Source organism: Mesocricetus auratus, unplaced genomic scaffold (genome assembly GCF_017639785.1).
Source record: "Mesocricetus auratus isolate SY011 unplaced genomic scaffold, BCM_Maur_2.0 Super-Scaffold_100021, whole genome shotgun sequence".
NCBI classification, from domain to species: Eukaryota; Metazoa; Chordata; class Mammalia; order Rodentia; family Cricetidae; genus Mesocricetus; species Mesocricetus auratus.
The window spans coordinates 35,102,914-35,123,281 of record NW_024429202.1 but is presented as its reverse complement, the minus strand read 5'-3'; the positions used below and the strand labels follow the sequence as shown (position 1 = coordinate 35,123,281).

General features: G+C 44.3%; 2 protein-coding genes across 3 annotated transcripts in view; one reads left to right on the top strand and one right to left on the bottom strand.

Annotated features, from left to right (window-relative positions):
• The window catches only part of Fhl2 (four and a half LIM domains 2), a 68,256-nt gene extending 64,771 nt beyond the window's left edge, over positions 1-3,485 (top strand). For both annotated transcript variants that reach the window (XM_005075356.3, XM_040729336.1), the window contains exon 6: positions 2,904-3,485. In XM_005075356.3, coding sequence (XP_005075413.2) covers positions 2,904-3,055 — 152 coding nt within the window. In that variant the 3' untranslated portion in view covers positions 3,056-3,485. The remainder of the gene's footprint in view (positions 1-2,903) is intronic.
• Positions 3,486-10,089: 6,604 nt separating this feature from the next.
• On the bottom strand, positions 10,090-20,368 carry CUNH2orf49 (chromosome unknown C2orf49 homolog). Its single transcript, XM_005075357.4, has 4 exons — positions 20,209-20,368; positions 18,293-18,459; positions 14,732-15,107; positions 10,090-12,868 (listed from the first exon to the last, which is right to left on the bottom strand). Exons 1-4 carry the CDS (start codon positions 20,305-20,307, stop codon positions 12,812-12,814), a joined length of 699 nt encoding a protein of 232 aa, XP_005075414.1. The 5' UTR covers positions 20,308-20,368; the 3' UTR covers positions 10,090-12,811.

Sequence of the window (20,368 nt, the reverse complement as noted above, 5' to 3'; positions counted from 1 at the left end):
CAATATAGTTTACACTGCTTTTGTGAACAAATTGGAAAACATTACACACTTCTACATGAAACGATGCTTACTTCTCATCTGTAATCGATCATATTATTTTACCCACACAGATTTGCAAGCGTGTCTCGTCTTTAAAATTGATTTACAACCTTAAATCAATACCCCTGGGGCTTTTAGTGACCCACAGATGTGCACAGAGCAGCAGTAGTTTGAGTTCTTAGACGTCTGTTTCTGGCTGACACTGGACAAATGAAGCCCCACCTCCGTGTTCCACTCCCTTCTTAAACACGTGTAGTTTTGAAGATGCATCCGATAACAATGACATGGATTTTTTTTCCTTACATTTTTGTGACTGGGGGTGGGGCATTTTCCATGTAGTGCCCCCAAATGTAAAAAGACAATGTGCCTTAACGGAGGAAATACATTAGAGAAGGTCCATTCAAGCATTCCAAGTGGACTACAGTGGTAATGCCAATGATTGTAGATTATACTAAAGTGTTTCCTCCTATACAAAGGGAGGCACACAGAGAGGAATATCTTTGAGTTGGTCCATTGAAATTTGACAGAGGAGTTAAGAAACCTACTCCGTCTTTCTTGGAAGCGGTAGTTCAGTATTTGTTAATTCAGTCTTGTTAAGGGCATTATGGGGTACAACCACCATGAAAGATCAGGATTGATTATATAATATATATTCATAATACGCATGCACACACACACACACACTTTGTGTTCTGTTTGGTTCCCATTTCTACATCTTGTTCCATATGCTGGCACTTAAGGGCAAAAATGGAGCCTCGGAGGAGTAGCTCAGCCTGGGACTCCTGCCCTCCATGATGTTCTCACATCTTTGCTCACACAGATGCCCCCACCCCCAGTGCTCATCTTTGCCGCAGCTCTCTGCTGTAGAACTCAAGGGTGTGAAGGAGCATGGAATGGCAGGGGTCCTAAAAGCTTCTTGGAAGGAGGCTGGAGCGTAACTCAGTGGTTAAGAGCACTGGATGCTCTTCTAGAGGACCTGTGTTCAAGTCCCAGCACCCACATGTTGGTGCACAATTGTCTGTAACTCCAGTTCCCAGGGGATCTGACACCCTCTTCTGGCCATTTGCACACATGTGATGCGCAGACATATATGTTCAGGCAGACATGCATATAAAATTAAAATAAAAACCTCAAAAAGTAAAAATAAAAAGCATCTTGCCTTTGCAGCTCACTCAGATCCATATGCTAAGAAGAGAAACAACCATTTCCCTTCCAAAGCCTGGGGAACTTTCCAGAACTTCCTAAATGACTCAGACATGCAGAAAAGTTATAGCGTCAAGACCAAAGCCCAGATTGGGTTCTGCCCAGGGCCAGGGGCCAGGCTCTGGTTTTAGGAATACAAAAGGCAATTTCTACGGAAACTAGATATTCAGTTCAGCTTTTTTTCTCCTTTGTGGTTCTGTGGATCGCACCCAGGGCATCACACATGCTAACCAAGCAAGCTAGGTTAGAGCCTCACTGGGTTAGGGCCTCAGCTCCAGGAATTTGCTTGGTTTTGTCTTGTTTTAATGCTGCAAGTTGTTTGGGAAAGAGGGCTGATGAGTTTTGCTTTGCATCCCTCCGTCAGGAGCAGAAGTAGCCTTTGGAAGGACGCAGGTACTTCATTAGAGACCAGAGCTAAGACCTAGCTTTGGCATGGCTTGCCAAAGAGGAAAAACTTGACAGTTTCCCAGTGTGGAAGGGTTATAATAGGAATTAACTGGTGAGTCAGAGTCTTTGTAAGTCTAGGAACTGGTGCGGGTGTGGCTACTTTGTTACAGTATGGTTTATCACACCCGACTCTTTTTTAGACTGTCCTGGAACTCACTCTGTAGACCAGCCTGGCCTTGAACTCACAAAGATCCATCTGTCTCTGCCTCCCAAGTGCTGGGATTAAAGGCATGTGCCACCACCGCCAGGCTCACACGGGACTCTTGATGACCGAAATTCATCATCTAAATTTCACCAGAACACATGGCAAGTGTGACATAAATCTGTGTATGGCATCCTTCTTCGTTTCACAGTGGCCAGTGTCCAAGCAGACCACCTGTCATTGCTAGTGCAATCAGTACCCTGTGGACCTTAAATGTCTCACGGGGACTTGTCAAACGAGTCAGCAGAAGGACGGAAGTGAAACTAGTTTGCTTGTTTACCAACACTGGAACAGGGCTGTGTAGCTCAGTGCTCAGGGCCTGCCTTCAGCACTATGAAAAGATAAAACTGGTTTTGCTCAGTCCTTGACACTTTTGGGGGGGGGCTCCGGCCTGTGACCCATTCTTCATTGTGCTGTACCCCAACTCGTCAAGCCCCATCTCTCACCCCAGCTCCTGTTTCTAGGGCTGCTCCTAGGGTCACCCCTCTGCAGGCTGGTCGTTTCCTCGCCATTCCCAGGGTGATCACACCTGCCCTCTCTGCCTCCCTCCATCTACTCCCTCTGCTACAGCACCCAGCGAAGGTACAGGCACCTACTCACTTTCCTCATGGGGAGCAGGTTTCGTTTCAGGAGAAAACAGGTAGTAATCCAGGACCCAGCAGACACTTTTCTTCCCACAGTGTCGGGGTTGGAAGCCAGGACCTCAAGCTCGGTGTGCAAGCGCCCTTCCACTGAGCGACACTCCTAGCTCAAACAGGCACGTTTTCATAGAGTGTTAGCACACCCTTGCTGGAAGCAGTTTCTGTGCCTGCTCTTTGGATGGCCCTGAGCTCCCTGAGGCCGTGCAGGGTTGATGATGGTGAATTTCTTGCTCTCCATCTCTCGTCTGATGGCCGCAGGTGTTGCACAGGGGGCACAAAGTTGAATCGGATCAAACTGTCGTGTCTCTTTCAGCTCGGCTGAGGTTGGTCACCTGGAGACAACTCATCCTGTGTTTTCCTTTTGTGCACAGGTCTCGGGGGCACGAAGTACATCTCTTTCGAGGAACGTCAGTGGCACAATGACTGCTTTAACTGCAAGAAGTGCTCCCTGTCCCTGGTGGGGCGGGGCTTCCTCACAGAGAGAGATGACATCCTCTGCCCTGACTGTGGAAAGGACATCTGAAGGCATGGAGGAAGCCACGGCTTTGTGGCGCAGAGATTCGGATGTTTTCTTTCTTAATCGGGCAGTGCTGTGCTCTGGTTCCCACAAGCCACCACGAGGCTTCCTTTTGCTGTCCCGGCTTCACGTTAATTGAAATCCTTTAGTTCTCCGCACTGCTTCAGTTCCAGGGGGGACTTTCCTGATGGGAAGATGACTTGGAATTTTGTAGAAACGCAAGGCAGATCAAATGAAAGCGTCCTCCTGTGTGTCTCTAGAATGCATCCCTTTCACTGCCTATTTAATTTTTAAGTGCAATTAACATTTGTTATGAATGTGTTTTCAAGGGAAAGCTGGGATTGGCAGCTTTGTAACTTCCTCTTTGTGTAAAACCCAGAGTAACATTTATGTGACTTAGAATAAAGTTATCCAGAATAAAACCTTTGTCAAAGCACGGTGTGGGAAATAATGATTAAATGGTAGGTCTCCCTTTAAATAACAGTTTACGGAGAGGGCCATTGACCACTGCCTGCAGTAGGTCCCAATGAGCGGGAGTGTAGGCTGGGCTGGGGAAGTATTCATCAAAATTCCACCACACTTTGTTTCAAGAAAGCCTTCTGGTAGTGCCATACTTCCTGTCACTAACTTTTCTCCCTCATAAACTCTCCTTCTCTTGGGATACAAATGTAGAGTTACTCTACATTTGATGCATAACTCTATGCCCCAAAATATGAGTGGCAGCAAGGCTAGGAGGCCAATGACAGGGAACCCAGGTTTTGAGTCACTTTCAGTAGCAGAGATGGGCTCTATCCCATCAGCACAGATCTGTGTAAGACAATGGTTCTCAACCTGTGGGGTTGCAACCACTTGGGGGACTGAACCCTTTTATAAGGGTCACATGCTAGATATCCTGCATATGAGATACTTACATTACCATTCGTAACAGCAGCAAAATTACAGTTGTGAAGTATCAATGAAATAACTTTATGGTCAGTGGTCACCACAACATGTGGTATGGAAGAACTGTATTAAAGGGTCACAGGATTAGGAAGGTTGAAAACCATTGGCTGTCTTCTCGTCCATCAAGTGAGGACACAAGCAACTTGGGGTCAGAGACAGCATCTAGTTCTTTTAACATCCTCGGCTCAGCACCCTAGCCAGGGAAGACACATTGAGGCACTAAGATCTGCAGGGTGTGTGTGTGTGTGTGTGTGTGTGTGTGTGTGTGTGTGTGTGTGTGTGTGTGTGTGTGCATATGTAGGGGGTGTCAGAGTCACACTCGTAGCAATCATTGTTTTAGCTTTCCAAGTGCTGGAATTACGGGATGGTCTATTGTATCCAGCTCACCTCCAGGATTTCACTAAGGAGGAAAAACAATACACAGACACACAGAGAACTCAGACTGTGGCAGCAGCCTGTGAAAGAATCTTGCCTAGCGGCTAAACGAGAACACTGAGCCAATTTGCGTATCTGACAATTTCCCTTTAGGATGGCAGAGTGACAACTTTTCTCCCTCTGTTTAGGTTTTTAAAATAATGGGCACAGGATGTCTTTTTATTTGTGACAATATCAAACATGTATACAGTGCATGAGTCATTTTTTTTACCCACCATTTCCTTCTCTAGTCCCCTCCCACTCCTGCTGATCCCCGACAAATCCTCTCCCACCTCCATGTTATAATCCTCATAGTTTTATTAGGATTGCTTGCGTGAGCACGGGCGAGGTTATTTACTCCAGCACGGACAACTTACCAACAGCTACACCACTGAAAAAAATTACTCCCCCTTCCAAACACTCATTAATTATAACAGCTCCTCAGGGAGGGGCAGGGCCTCATAGGCCCCTCATCCCTGCATGATGGAATTGTGTGCTGATATCCAGAGCTACTGGCTTCCTGAGGACAACAGCCGTGCTATCGCCAGAAAACAGCATTTTACGTCTGTCCTTCCCGTCTGTCCTCTGGCTCTTACATTCTGCCCTCTTTTCCCGAAGCGTTTGCTTGCAAGGAGTGAAGCCATGACCACTTCGAGCACTTATCTATCACCCACTGTGAGGCTGAGAGCGGCACTAATCTATGCCTATAAACAAACACCTGGAGCCTTTAGCAAAACAATAGGCTCTCCGCTAGTGCTTATGACTTTCCCACTGGTTTCTGAGTCAGCGTCTTAATCTGGGTGATGTTTAATGACACGTGAAGTAGGTGGTTGGAATGAGGTATGTTCCTCAAAGTCTCAAGAACTTGAACACTTGGTCCCCAGTTGGTGGCGATGTTTGGGAGGTTATGCATCCTCTAGGAGGTGGAGCCTTGCTGGAGGAAGTATGTCGCTGGGGGTGGGCTCTGAGGTTTTATAGCCTCACCCTACTTCCAGCTCATTATCTGCTTCCTGTGTGTGGATATAGATGTGATCTTTCAGCATCTTGCTTCTGTGGCCATGCACCCCACCATGATGGACTCTCACTCCTCTGGAACTGCAAACAAAAAATATACTTTCTCCATAAGTTCCTTTGGGTCATGATGTCTTCTCACAGCACCAGGAAAGTAACTAATACCACCCGTGGGTCTTCTGGACGTACAGCTGACTTGAGGTTTTGCCATTGTCTTACTTACTTTTCTATTCCTGCCAGAATGATCAAGACAACTCATAAGAGAAAACATTTAAACTTATGAAAAAGAAGCCATGAATGTGAAGGAGAGTATGAGGGGTATATGGGAGGAGGGTATATGGGAGGGAGTATATGAGAGGGAGTATATGGGAGGGTTTGGAGGAAGGAAAGGGGAAAGTAATTAAAATACAATCTCAAAAAACAAATAAAACAGAAAGCATTTAACTTGTTTATAGTTTCAGAGGGTTAGAGTCCATGAGGGTGGAGTGAAGAAACAGCTGAGAGTTCACATCTTGATCCACAACCACAAAGTGGAGAGAGAGAGCACTGGGAATTGCAGGAGTCTTGAAATCTCAAAGCCCACTCCACTGATACACCTCCTCCAAGACCACATATCCTTCCCCGATCATAGGGGAAACTGATCTATGATTCTTATGCCTCCCTCCTCTGACTTATCTGAGTAATACTGGCTTCATAAGATAAGTTTGGCAGTTTGGCAGTGTTCCATTCCTTCTGTTATGGAACCATTTGAGAAGCATTGGTTCATGTTCATCTTTAAAGTTTTGGTAAGAGTTGGCAGTGAATTCATGTGGTCCTGGGTTTTCCTTATTGTGAAACTTTTTATTGTTTCTGTAACACTGGTGGTTATAAATCAGATCGACTTGTTTTATATATTCTTTACTTAATCTTGGTTGGTTTGTATGTGTCTGTTTAGGAGCATCTGTTTCTTTTAGATTTTCCAGTCTTTTTAAACAAGATTTCAAAATATTCCCTAATGATTTTCTGGACTTTTTTGGAATTGGTGTAAACACTGTCAGCTTTTACTAATATGGGCATTCGCTACCTCTACCCCACCCCCATTTTACCAGAGAGCTACTAATCTTGTTTACATTTTTCAGAACCAACTCATCAACTCTGATTGATTTTATATATTATTTAGTTTCTGTGTCATTAACTTATGCCCTCATCTTTATAATTTCTTGGGGGGGTAGTCTGTGTTTTTTAAATTTTAATTTAATGTGTATGGGTGTTTTGTGGGCATATGTCTGTGTACCATTTGTGTCCAAGTGCCACCATAGGCCAGATAAGGGTGTCAGATCCCCTGGAGCTAGAGTTACTGAGTTTTGTGTTTGCTGAGAATCAAATCTGGGTCCTCTGGAAAAGCAGCTAGTGTCTTAACCATTGAGCCATATTTCCAGCCCTTTATCATTTCTTACTGCTGATCCCTTTGGAGTTTGGATTGTTCTTGTTTTCCTAAGATATTGTGGTTCATCATTATGTTATTTGGTTACCATCTTTCTTTTTAACAGATGTACTTGTAGCTATAAACTTTTCTCTTAGAGCTGCCTTAGCTGCATCCCAAGGATTCTGGTAATCTCTATTTTTAGTTTCATTGATTCTAAGACTTCTAAAAAATTCCTGCCCAGTTTCCTTACTGACCCACTGATCATTGGAGACCATATTGTCCGTACTTGTAACGTCCATGTCATAATCAGAAGATATTTCACGTCCTTCCCTCCATCATCCAGCTCTTAGAATTTTTTCTGTCCTCTCTTCCACATTTCCTAAGCCTTGGAGGGGTTGATACAGATGCTCCATTTGGGGCAGGGCCCACAACAGCTACTCATTCCCAGCCTCTTCAGCTGCATTGAGAGTGTTTGCATTTATCATAGTTTGCCACGAAAAGAAACTTCTCTGACCAATGCTGAGAGTGGCACTTAGTTACTGGGATGGGGATGAGAGATGACGGGGTAGGGAAAGCATCATCAGAATGCACTCTACAATGTACTAGAGCCAAGGCTTGTGCTGAGAGAGAAAGGCTGGATTCAAGACAGAATAAAGGGAGGAGTGTCCTCAGGGAAAGACCCCACCAACGTAAGTGTCCAACTTGTAGAAAGGAAAGGCCTAAGGAATTTTTTGTTCCTAGAAAGCAACAACAAAAGAAAGCTTCAGCAGGCCTGGTGGAGGTGGCACACCCTTTAATTCCAGCTCTTGGGAGGCAGAGACAGGTGAATCTCTGTGAGTTCGAGGCCAGCCTGGTCTACAGAGTGAGTTCCAGGACAGGCTTCAAAGCTACACAGAGAAGCCCTGTCTCAAAATACAACAACAAAAAAAGAGAGGAGGGAGGGATGGAGGGAGGGGGGGGGGGAGAGAGAGCGCAAATGTGATTCTGTAGGGCTAGATGCCATCCTAAGCAGTCAGCTGAACTTGCCAGTGTTGCCCATGTGGTTCTGGCTACAGGATCTTGAAGGATACGCAAGAGGATACATCATCTCCCTTTATGGTTAAAGAGAGCCTGTGGCAGGAGACTTCCTGCATGGAAGCCTTGATGGACCACTTCCTGAAGCTGTGAAAATGAAGCCTGGATTGCACTGGAGACCCCAAGATGTTGGAGACGCCAGAGCCATGAGCCATCTGCTGCGGATAGCTGCACACAGGGAGTGGATCCATCCAAGGAGAGGGGAGTATGTTACAGGCAGCAAAGCTGGACAGTGGAGCCATCTAAGCCCTTCGACATCACACACGTGAAGCTTCAGGATCTGGAATCTGTGCTGTTGGGTATTGGTTGCTTTGGGTCAGTATTTCCTCACTGTGGCCCTGGTCCTTCCTTTCGGAATGGTAACATATATCCTGTGCCATTGTATGTTGGAAGCATGCAACTTGCCTTTTTATTTTATACGGGGTTACAATTAAGAGACTGCTCCAGTCTCTCAAGAGAGTGACTTTGGACTTTTAAACTGCGCTAGACTTGGGCTACAGGACTTCTCAGCTGAACTGCATTTTTCACTATGATATATATACAGCCATGAGCTTGAGGGTGGGGGAGGTGGATGTGGTGGTTTGCATGAGAGCGGCCCCCATAGGTTCATGTCCCATGGTCCCCAGCTGGTAGAACTGCTCTGGGTAGGATTAGGTGGCCTTTTCAGAGATGTGTCACTGGGGGTGAGCACCGAGGCTTCAAAAGACTGCCATGTGGGAGTATCTCAAGATGTTACCTTTCAGCTACTGCTCCAATGCATATCTGCCTGTCTGCCTGCCTGTTACAATCTCCTCCCCATGATGGTTATAGACTCTAACCCTCTGAAACTGTAAGGCTCACATAAACCTTCTAAAGTTGCCGTGGTCATGGTGTCTTATCACGGTAACAGAGAAGTAAGACAGACAGGAGATGCAGCCTTGCTGAAGGAAGTGTGTGTGTGCGCGCGTGCGTGTTTAGCCTTTGAGGTTTCACAAGACTCATGGCACTCCCAGTGAGCTCCTCCTGCCTGTTTACGCTTCAGGATTTGAGAACTCAGCTGTCCTCCTGTTACCCAGTGCCTGCTTACTTACACTGTGCCATCATGCATTCTGATATGCTGAAACTGTAAGCACCAAGTAACTTGTTCTGGGCATAGTGTTTTATCACAGAGATAGAAAAGTAACTAAACATAATCTAACGCATAAAGAGTCCATGCATCTAGCCGGGCCGTTGGTGACGCATGCCTTTAATCCCATCACTCGGGAGGCAGAGGCAGGCGGATCTCTGTGAGTTCGAGGCCAGCCTGGTCTACAGAGCTAGTTCCAGGACAGCTTCCAAAACAATACAGAGAAACCCTGTCTCGAAAAACCACAAAAAAAAAAAAAAAAAAAAAAAAGAGTCCATGCATCTACACACAGATTACTGAATAAATTATTGGTTCACTCCCTATCATTCCATGCTCACCGGGCTTCCTTCTCCATGGAATGAGGAACTGAATCACCTTGCTCAAACCTAAGATACACATTACAGGCATTTAAAAATACATAGGAACTCACATCTTTATTTTTTATTTCACAATCAGGAAATCAACTAAATTATTAAGCAATGGAAAAGATTAAAGGCATTTCAGTTCATAAAACACACTAGTAAAAAAAAATCAACCAAATGCAAGGTGAGTTTTGTCTTTTTTTCCTTTTTCTTTTTTTGGTTTAAAATAGCAAATTACTGGAGTATTTTCCAAGTTACTTGATTTATAACTTCAGTCTTCAAATGCAGTAACATTAAGATCCCAGCTAATGAATTAGTCATTTAAGCTCTGAGCTGTGCTTCTAGTACTCAGGAGGTAAAAGCAAGAGGGCTGAGGTGGAACAGCCTCTGAAAAGCGCCCACCCTCCCCAGAGGGGAAATTGACTGCTGACTTCAGATCATTCACCCTAAGTCTCTCAACCAAGTTTCTGCTTTGTCCAATTTACTTATTACTTAGGAATACTTAAGGATGTGCATCTCCATGTCAATCAAGATGTCTCAAACATGACATAATTACCTGTTCTCTTGCTCACAACAGGTGACTGTCTGGGCTGGACTGTTTGAATGCAATACAGAGATGATTATGCCACACACAATGACACTTGCTGAATCGGTTTCTTCAGTCACATCAAGTAACAGGAATCTTTTTCCATTTTATTTGTTTTGCAAATGACAGATCTGCTCAAGATAATTTTATTCAGTTTATTTAAATAAAGACAAGGCTACTTAAAAGAGTATACATACAAAAAACGTACATTACAAGGTCAACCTTTTCTATACTGAATTACAAAACTTACACAAGCATTTAGTAAAAGCACACTTAAAAACATGTTGACCAATGAGTAGCCTCTCAACAATGCTCAAGTTCCACAGCAGTACGTAGAAGCTCTAACACACAGGGATGATTTAGTCTACTGGCAGTTTTACTTAATGTAAGTTTTTAAAGGTCATTGCTGTTGAATGAGTCTCTACATCGGTTTTAGAACTGTCTCTCAAACTTAAGTCAACCAAAATATAATTTCAAATAAACACTTCAATTCGGAAGAGTTTTAATACCAGCAAATACAGCCTCATGACAGTAGCGAGCCACTCTTCCAAGTGTCTGGCAGCGGTCTAGACTAATAAGGCTACTTTGGAAAGCTATACTGCTGTAACAGCCTTTGAGAAGCAATGTAGCGCCCTGGTGCTACAGGGTTCCAGACTGTAGGACCCACACAGTGGTCTATGATTCCCCCAGATGTAAGAGGGCTGGGGGTCAGACTATCTTCCCCCCTTAGTGAATGGTGTAAGGTCACAGACACAATACAACTTGCAAATCTAAGTCTGAAGCTGAGACCTAGAGAGGAAAGAAAGGAGAATGGGAAAGAGTAGGGTGTACACAGGTAGGAGAAGAGAGCAAGGCTGACTTGCTGATGGCGATGTGGTACCTCTCACACCTCACAATCTACCCACTGATTCCAGTGCCATTCCTTTACCCAACCCAGGAATCAGAAGTGCTGGCCTCGTTGGGACACAGAATCAAAGGCAACAATACTAACCCTATGTTAGCGAGTGAAGTTACTCCAGAATTGCTCACCACTCACATCAAGTCCTTCTAACCCACACAGAAACACCACTTCAGAACAAGACCCCCAAGCTGCTTCTCCAGATTCCCAGTGCTTGGCACGCTTCATCACATGGAGGAAGCCAGTTCCATGATCCCCTTGGGAGGCACAGAGCTGTGATGAAGGGAGTACATAATACACAGTGCCTGGTTCAATGCTTCTCCACCTCGCAAACTCAAAACAGCTCAATAATATGCTGCTATGTGAGCGTAGACGCTGAATGTTCATATTATAAACTTCAATTTGAAGCAACAATGTTACACAGTTCAGCTGTTATTACCAACCTACTCTGTAAGTTAAACATACAAATTAAAAATTAATTTCACCAAGTAACTAAAAATAAGTTCCCACTGACTTAAAACTGTCAAATGGCTAATACTCTCTTCAAAGAGAGAAATGCCGGTGGAAGCAGAAGGGTCAACTGAATATAAAATATAATGTGTCATTCTATTCTAAAAGGTGCACTTTGAAAATCTCCCTTGACAATTACATATAGGAGCACAGTTCCCATCAACAATATTACTTAATCAGCCCTGCAGATAACAATATATTTAGAATCTTACTGTAGCATCAACAAGTCATGCAACACTTAAGATGCATCAATTTTGTCTTATGTATACAAACTTAGTCTGGGAAAAAAAGCAGAACACTAAAAAACTACAGGGCTGATGTCTAAGAACAGTACTTACCTGCAAGGCTGAATTATGTTTTGTAAGGCTAGTCGATAACTGATCTAAAACGCTTGCTTTAACAAATCAAAGAAAAGAGATGACCCTAAGGCCAACAAGGCAAACCATCAATCTCAAGATTATACATGGAAAAGGTATGAAGTATCTTTGCTCTTAGTTAGAAATATAAAGGAGGCAGCAGATACTAGAAGTCGTGAATGTAAAGCAAACAGTATGTTCTCACTCTGCTGCATTATAGTGGATAATGCTACTTGCATCAAAACAAAAAGACTGTCAGTTAACCCTGCATGGGACAGCCCTACAGAAAGTTGTATTTTAGCACAGGAACCTCGTTCAGCTACGAGTCCACTTCTCAGCTGCACTCTACAGTGAATTCCAATTCCAGTGGCCTGACAATGACAACTGTCTACCCCACCACATACCAATAAGCACCCCCCACCACTGCCACACGCTCCGGGCTTCCCTAATGCCAGAATTCTCACACCCATCATCCCAGACTCTCTGCTGTCAAATACTGCCTCTCGCATGATCGCCCAGCCTGAAGACTCTGAAATCAGTCTCATTTTAAAAAGACAAAACTCACAAGACAAGCTGAACTCACAATGAGACCTCAAGCCCCTTGAGGAAAGAGTAGGACCCCTGCACAACAGGGACATTCTAAAGACGCACGAGCAGCTTCTGACACTGAGAGAAGTGACAGCAAGCCCTGACTTTCCTTCTGCTTTCCATAGGACAAAGTGGCACAGGAAACTGAAGCGCAGAATGCTCTCCCAGGAACACCGGCAACACGCTTTTTTTGGTGAACCCTTCACAATACAGGTGGCAGTATTTACCAGAACACTGTGAACTGCTATATGCTTCTGTTTGGGAAAAGCAATTTATAAAGGATGTGTACAAAGCTACATTAAAAAAAATTCTTCCCTAACTGGGCCATGAATGCCAAGACATTTTAAGGAAGGGAAAAAGGATGGAGGGAGGGGGAGGAAAGGAAGGGAAGACTTATTTTTCCAAACCTATTTTAAACCTCAAAATCCCACAGTGATCAGGACCTCCGTAAACACTGTGGACTCATCTGACAACTGTGGCTGCACTCTATTTACATTTCTGAGGGCTCCCTTCACGGCCATGTAACATGTTGAATCTTCCTCTTTGTTTCTGGAGGCTTCAGGGGATTCTGGAAGAGAGGAGTAGAACCAGTTTACAATGGCAGCGATGCCCCAGAGCAGCTCAGAGCAGCAGGCACCCGGCCAAGGACGGCTACAGATACACCAGTGCAAGACTCTGCTGCCACCTGGTGGGGATGGCGCGCACACTAGAAAGGAAGGCTCTTCTGGCTCATCTGTGGTTCTCAATGTTCTGCACCAAGATCTCTCTCTCCCCCTTACACACACACACACACACACACACAGATCTCTCTCCCCCCTACACACACACACACACACACACACACACACACCCTGAACCTTATCCCACAAACAGCAGAACCAGAAACCACAGAAGTAGAGGGATAGGCCTCTCTTCGCTTTCTAGAAGCTCCTATGGTGATTCTAATGGGCAGAGCTGACAAGTTTGCCTGCTGGAAACTTAGCCCACCTCTTTCAGTGGTATCAGTCTAAACTTGGAGAGAAATGGTGACAAATCTTTACATTTCTAAAGTAATACCTATCTATATGCATCTGCATGTGTATGCAGAGATCATAGCTATGTAAATATATATGCCTCTAAGGCTCGCTCCTCGTAGTAATTGTATTTCAGATGTAGCTTATTCTAATTTCCATCCCACTTTCTCCTCTATCTCACAAGGAGGCTAAAATAAGTATGGAGGTGTCCCATGTATGCCCTGTAATCAATGGACAGTCTGGCCACCTAACGGAAAGTCTTGCACCTGTGACTTGTGTACAAAACCCCAGCACCCAGAGGCTTAGACACAATAGAGCACAATGTATGAGAGACCCCCCCTTAGAATTCCTGTCCTTCCATGGTTATGCAATTTCATGTTTAGGGGAGAGCAGACTAGGGTAGGTTTAATGAAAGTGCAAAGACTTCAGGTCCAGGCCCAAACACTACTGCATAAATGTGCTGCCCCAGACAGAAGCATTCTGGGCCTCACTAACAGGAGTATTTAGCTTTATATTCTAAGACAAAAAGAGAAAATTTTAGGAAACCTGTCTTTCTGTCTTCATTTCACATAGAAAGAAATTTGGTAAACTTTCAAAAGCAATAATCATTGTGGATTTTTAGATTCCAGGATTCAAATATATGAGCAATGAGATATAAAAACCAGACTACTGCCCCACAGTGCTGGTGCACGCCTTTAGTCCCAGCACTGGGGAGGCAAATGCAGATGGATCTCTGTGAGTTTGAGGCCAGCCTGGTCTACAAGTGAGTTCCAGGACAGCCAGGAATACACACAGAGAAACCCTGTCTCAAAAAAACCAAACCAAAACAAACAAAACAAGCCAGACTACTGCAGAGTTCAACGGCATCCAGGAACCCTGCAGGCTATTGTGTCAAGTGCTATCGTGGGTGCTCTCTTCTTCCTAGGCACTGACAAACCTTGGAGATGCAGCTAGGGAGAGTGTGCCTGGCAGGACCCACCCTGAAATGGCACTTACCCACCCTTTGCCCCTCAGTCTGGACTGGCCAGCAATACACATGGCACTGCTACTGACTGTACCCACCGGGGTAGACAGAGAGGCTGCAGAGACTGGCTAGGTGAGGGAGCATTCGTTCCCTCAGGGTTCCAGCGGGTTCTGTGCGTGTACGACCACTAAGCCTTCCCTGCTGCAGGGTCTAGTCTCAGGGTGACCCTTTAGATCATAGTGAGGAAAAGAGGTGTCAGCTTAACTATCAAAATTCCATGAAGGTTTGACATGAGCCAAATTTTAAACTCCATACTGTTTTCAGAACATAAGCCTCTAAAGGAAATAGGCCTGATTTTAGCACCCCAGCCCCAATAAAAGGCAGCAGGCACAGCCTGGGGCTGCAGGGTGGGTGCTCAGCGCCATGCTTAATATGGAAGCCATCGCAGACTTACCGTGGCCTCTGCCTCTTCCTTAGGAGCAGCCCGCTTTAATTTCACAGGAGTAGTTCCAACAGGGGACAAAGGCGGCGACTTCACAGGCCCACAAGGACTTTTCCTATGTGTTAAGTCATGGTTCTGTTTAGTGTCATTATTATTGTGCTCCATCTTATTGTTCATAGGCAAACTGGAAACCAAAACCAGGGGTGAAACCCTCGAAGAGGAATTAGGTAATTTCCGAAAGGCATCCCGGGTAGAGCCTGTCTGGGTGGGAGGCTTGAGCCTGTCATCCGCCCCGTTCTCTGTCTTTTTCACTTTGATGCTTGTGCTGGTTGAGCTCCCGTCGAACACAATGAGGGGTCTTTTCCTTAATCCGTCTACAGCACTATTCCTGAAATCAGAGAGATGTTCTCTTGAAAAGCACCACATGGGCTGGCAGATCAGTGTACTGCATTTAGTCAGAACAACAGGAAACAAGATTTATTGACCAGGCCATGGTAAAAGGAACTGTTGGAAATAAGACTTCCAGGCCCAAAGAAATAAGTTTCTAGTGCTTGAAAGTATAATATTTATTTATAAGAAATTCGGTTATCTTTTATAAAAATATGATTATTTCTAAAATGCTGAATGAGATGTCCCTCACAGTCTTGGGAATCTGAATACTTGGTCCCCAGTAGGTGCTGCTGTTTGGGCAGTTTGAGAGGTGTACCTCAGTGAAAGAGGGCTATGACAGTTCAAAGACTCCTGTCATTCCCACTTTGTTCTCTATTTCCGCTTGCAGTTCAAGTTGTGAGCTCTCAACTGTCTGTAGCCTGCTCCATGACTCCCTGTCTTGGGCTCATCCTTCTGAAACCATAAGCCCTTCTTTCTACAAACTGCCTTGATCTTGTTATTTTATCAAACAAATAAAAAAGTAATATAAATATTAACTAGCTCCAAAATAAAAAAAGGCAGCTTATTGGTACTTCTATTTTAACCATGCAGTCATAATCAGTTATTATTTTATAAAGAGAAACTACCCGACTCACTCCCAGTGGCAGTTCACAAACAACAAAGCAAAACCCTACTGTAGACTCCAAGTGTCTCTAAGGTCTGGGCACCTTATAATCAGTGATTAAAATATTTGTACAGTTTTAATCATGACATGTGATGAGTCTTCATGCCAACTGCTTAATTAACTAGTGCATCTCATTGCTCCAAAGCACAGACCTGAATATTTCAGGAAATTATGAATATTTGTGGATTTAAACACTTAAAAGCAAAGAAACAGAAGAAAAACAAGATATAGGAGATTTAAAATAATAGACAGAGCACTTTCAATGAATGAGTATTGCTCTGGATGAATGATGCATTGTGAAACGCAGCCTTGATCTTCATTCAAGCATGGTGAGGCCTCGATACATACCCTCACCTCAGGTCAGTTACATCATCTGAGGGTAGGCATGCATTTTGTGGCCATAAATCTCTAGTGTAGTGTTTCTCAACCTTCTTAATGCTGTGGCCTTTTAATACAGTTCCTCACATTGTAGTGACCCTCAGCCATAAGATTATTATCGTTGTTATTTCATAACTATAACTTTGCTTCTTTTATGAACTGTGATGTTAATATCTGTGTTTTCCAATGGTCTTATTGGAAAGGGTCCTTCGACTCCCAAAGGGGTCAAGACCCATGGGTTGAAAAACCACTGCCTTAAAGACTTGTGCCACTGGAGTTTGCTCTGCTTCCTGTGTGGGGCTTGAGACATGAGCTCTCAGCTATTCCTGCCACCATGCCTAGGGCTTGCTACAGTGCTTCCCCTGTGATGGTGATGGATTCAGCCTTCTGGAGTCATAAGCCAAATAAACCCCTCCTTCTATAAGCTGCCCTGATCATGGTGCTCTATCACAGCAACAGAAATGCAACTAATATACTGTCTGTCACCTTGGGCAAGTTACAGCATCCCTCCGGATCTCCATTTCTCCCCAGAAAAAATAATGAACTCAACAAAACAGATGCTTCTAGATCCTTTCAACTATAATGTTCGGGTTCAAGATTCAAATTGTAAAATGTTGTATGTGTGCATGAGTAGGGTTGGGGTTTATTCAGTGCTGGGTATTAAACCCAGACCTTGAATACTGTCTAGGCAAGTGTTCTATAACTGAGCTAAACCTCAACCCCCAAATTGCAAATTATTAAAATAAGAGTCAAAGATATTTTCCAAACAATACCCAGGGACTGTCATACAAAATTTAGCTTTGAAGTATTGATAGTTTTGCTTATTACTAAGTCAAGTGCCAGGATGTGCTAACAATACTGCTTGAATTTAAGAACCTAAACAAGTAAACAAAATGAAAGATATATGCAACATAATTCAGAGGTCTGAAAGTTAACACTAATGTGTAGCCCGTACTAACAAGCAATCACTCCTGCTCAAAGGCAAGACTGAGACTAATTCTTTTCCCAAAGACTAAGAGCACACATACATCCAACTACACACTTTCTAGTCACCTCAGTTAAGGGACTCACTAGGGAAAAAACTCCTGATCAAGTTAAGACTTACATCTTCCCTCTTCCCCCAGCCTCTTAATCCTTCCCCTACTGTCTCTAGGTATTGCCTATGGCAGTGCATTATGTAGAGAGGGACTGAGTGATCGATACCATCAACTGTCAGAGCAAACACTCAAGGATCTTAGAACGTCATCCTCATGAGGTAGTCAGCAACATTCATTAATCAAATGTAATTTTCTTCTTAAAAACAAGTTGCTTATAGTTAATATGATAATTTTTCTGAAACTTAAAAATCTTTTAAGAATTAAAGGATGATACCTGAATTTAGGTAACAGACTCTTCATTTCTACATCAGTCTTACCTGACTCATCTTTTTCCTCAAAAGTCAACAAACGCTATTGGTTCTACTTACAAAAATAATCTAGACCCTATCCCATTAAACTCCCTACTTTAGTCAAAGCTATCATTTACTGGATTACAACACAGCCTTCTTTCTTAATCCAGTTCCCTGATACCATCCTTGCAACTCCCCCACCTTAAATTACTTCTCTGCTCAGTAGGGAGGGTGACCCTGTTAAAACATCATCTGGTGGGGTTACCACCATCACTGACTCAAAACTGTCTCACAGATTCTCATCTCAGACTAAAGCCAAATCCCCTCAGTCCACAAGTTCTACTTGATCCCACAATCCCTGCCATGCTTTCGCTCCATCTCTTTCCAACCCTAGGCCTGACACATGACGGGCACACTACTGATCCAGGTTCTCAGACAGCAGAATAACAGACAAGTCTCTACTTCTTACAGGTCGTTCTACTGGAATGTCACTCTGTATGAAGTAGTTGCTGGCCATTTCACCTTTCCATGGTTTACCTATTTCCATAGCATACGTTTAACGAGATTAAGTGTCTCTCAACTAAAACATGAAAGGGTGTTGGTACTGTCCACTATCCCAACCACAGTACTTGGTGTTCAGTTACCAGTTACCAAATCAATGTCTACCTCTCCAGTTTATCTGGTGGGAAAAAACCAAAAACAAAGCCCTTTAGTCATGAGGCATTAGATGAAACCTAGAGCCACTAGGAAGTACCTTTTGGTCTCAATTTTTACTTCACGCTGTTCTCTTTGCTTTTCCATCATCTTCCCCCATCTGTTCTTTGGCAAATCTCTCTGAGGCAACGGTATGGCATGCTGGACGTAAAGGTCAGTGAGGTTGTCTTTATTCACTCTTACGTCGTTTTCAACAGTTATGTTCTTCTGTGGGAAAGGAAACAAAAAAGTATCTCAAAACAAGAGCTTTCCTTTAAAAACTACGTATCTGCATAATATAGTTAAAAGCATTATGCTTAAATAAATTATAAAACTATTTTCACAACCACATCCAATTAGGAGTCCTATAAGGTATTATTAGATACTGCATTAAGGACCCATTAACCTCTAAAATATTACGGTGCGCCTCATCTTAGAGTAGCCACACACCCTCGCTGCAGAGAACTGTCTGTACATGTTAGCCAACTCTAGCAGCAGAGGACAGCCACGACCACAACTACCTCCTTAATCTAAATGAAAATGGGGCAGTATCTAAGGAAAACAGATAAAAGAAAGCATATTACCCAATTCTATCCTTAAGCTACTTTGAGTATGATCATCGTGGTCATATTGGTGGGGTAGGATCTGCCCTGTGATTTATTTCTCATGTTTCTTTAATCTGATGGGTGGGTTCTTGCTTTTGTTTTTTGCTTTTGTTTGTTTGTTTGCTCTTTTGGTGTTGGGGATTGAACCAAGTTCCTTAAGTATGCCAAGCAATGGCTTTACCATGGAGACCCCCAACTCCAACACACACACACACACACACACACACACACACACACACACACACTGAACCACTGAACTCCCCATACTGTCATGTCCCATCATTTTCACCATTTAACCCATTGTCTAACCACCCATGCCTAAATAACCCCAATCTCTCCCACTGCCCAATTCCCTCTCAACATCATTAAGTACAATAATGCACAAGGCACAGGAAAAACTGGAGAACTGTATGCTTTGTATAAATGAAAAAAATGCCAGCTAACTAGTTTGACTGTTTTTTAAACCATTTTATTCCTCTTTCATATAGTATATTGCTGACTTGCCTCTTGCATTCACTCATGGGTGGGATACCCTGAAACTCTTGGACCACATTCCCAGAGGGCCTCATCTGCTTAGAAAGCACTGAAGAGCTAGCAGCAGTGTTGTCCTTGGGTCAACAGCCAGAACTAGCTAAAATGAAGTTGCAGGGCACATACGGAACCTACTTGATGGGAACTGGTATGTTTCAACTAGACCTCGATAATCCTCGTGGGCTTAAAAGCTTGAGAACCACAGGTTAGAGGCCATCTTTAAAATAATGTATGAAGAACTTCAGGTAATTAGAGAGAGTAACGGTAGTTAGGAGAAGAAAAAAAACACACATGGAAAACAAAACGGGCCGTACAAAACCCCTGTGAAACTTTTAGCAATTTGAATAAAACGGATCGCGTTTTTCTTAGGTCACAACAGCTTGGAAAAAAACAAAAACCAAACCAAACCAAAACATCCAAGCACACCACCTAGAAGGCTAGGTGCCTTAAGTTCTCCTAACGGTGACTAGGTCCAGATAATGATCTCAGGAAGTAAGTTCATGTCTGTAAGGGAGGCGAAAAGCTGCGAAACAGACTTTCTCAGACGCTCTGGACCCAGCCCTGACTGCACCAGACTTCTCCCCTCCCTGTCTGCTCTCCTAGTCCCTGTCTTCTGCAGGCCGTTGCTCGCACAGGGGCAGCGGAGGTAGTCTGGGACGCCCTCTCCGAGCTAGCGAGGATGTCCCGGGGATTCCAGCCACTCTCGGGAGGTTTCCTTTGGGGACGCGAGCGAGGCCAGCCCCGCCGGATCTGTGTGGGCGGGGAGCGGCCACCAGCCTCCCGCAGGCCTGCCCGTCCTCCCGGCTGCCCGTCCGTCCTCAGTCGGGCCCGAACGCCCCACCTGCTCCAGGGTGAGGAGGAGGAACTCCTGGGACAGCAGCTCAGGATGCAGCAGCAGCTCCGAGTCCGTGCAGCTGCGACCACCCACATCCCCCGCCATGGTCGTCGCCAGGAGACCCCCCCCCTGGCCGGCTACCCACAAGGCACCGCGGCGGAAGCGT

Bases quoted from the DNA above. Each gene is read 5' to 3' on its own strand.
- CUNH2orf49 (XM_005075357.4), bottom strand. From the start codon at position 20,307: ATGGCGGGGGATGTGGGTGGTCGCAGCTGCACGGACTCGGAGCTGCTG. The intron at 18,460-20,208 runs GTGGGGCGTTCG...CCTTTCCCACAG, and splicing joins TCCTCCTCACCCTGGAGCAG to AAGAACATAACTGTTGAAAA. The intron at 15,108-18,292 runs GTACTTCCTAGT...CTCTGATTTCAG, and splicing joins GTAAAAATTGAGACCAAAAG to GAATAGTGCTGTAGACGGAT.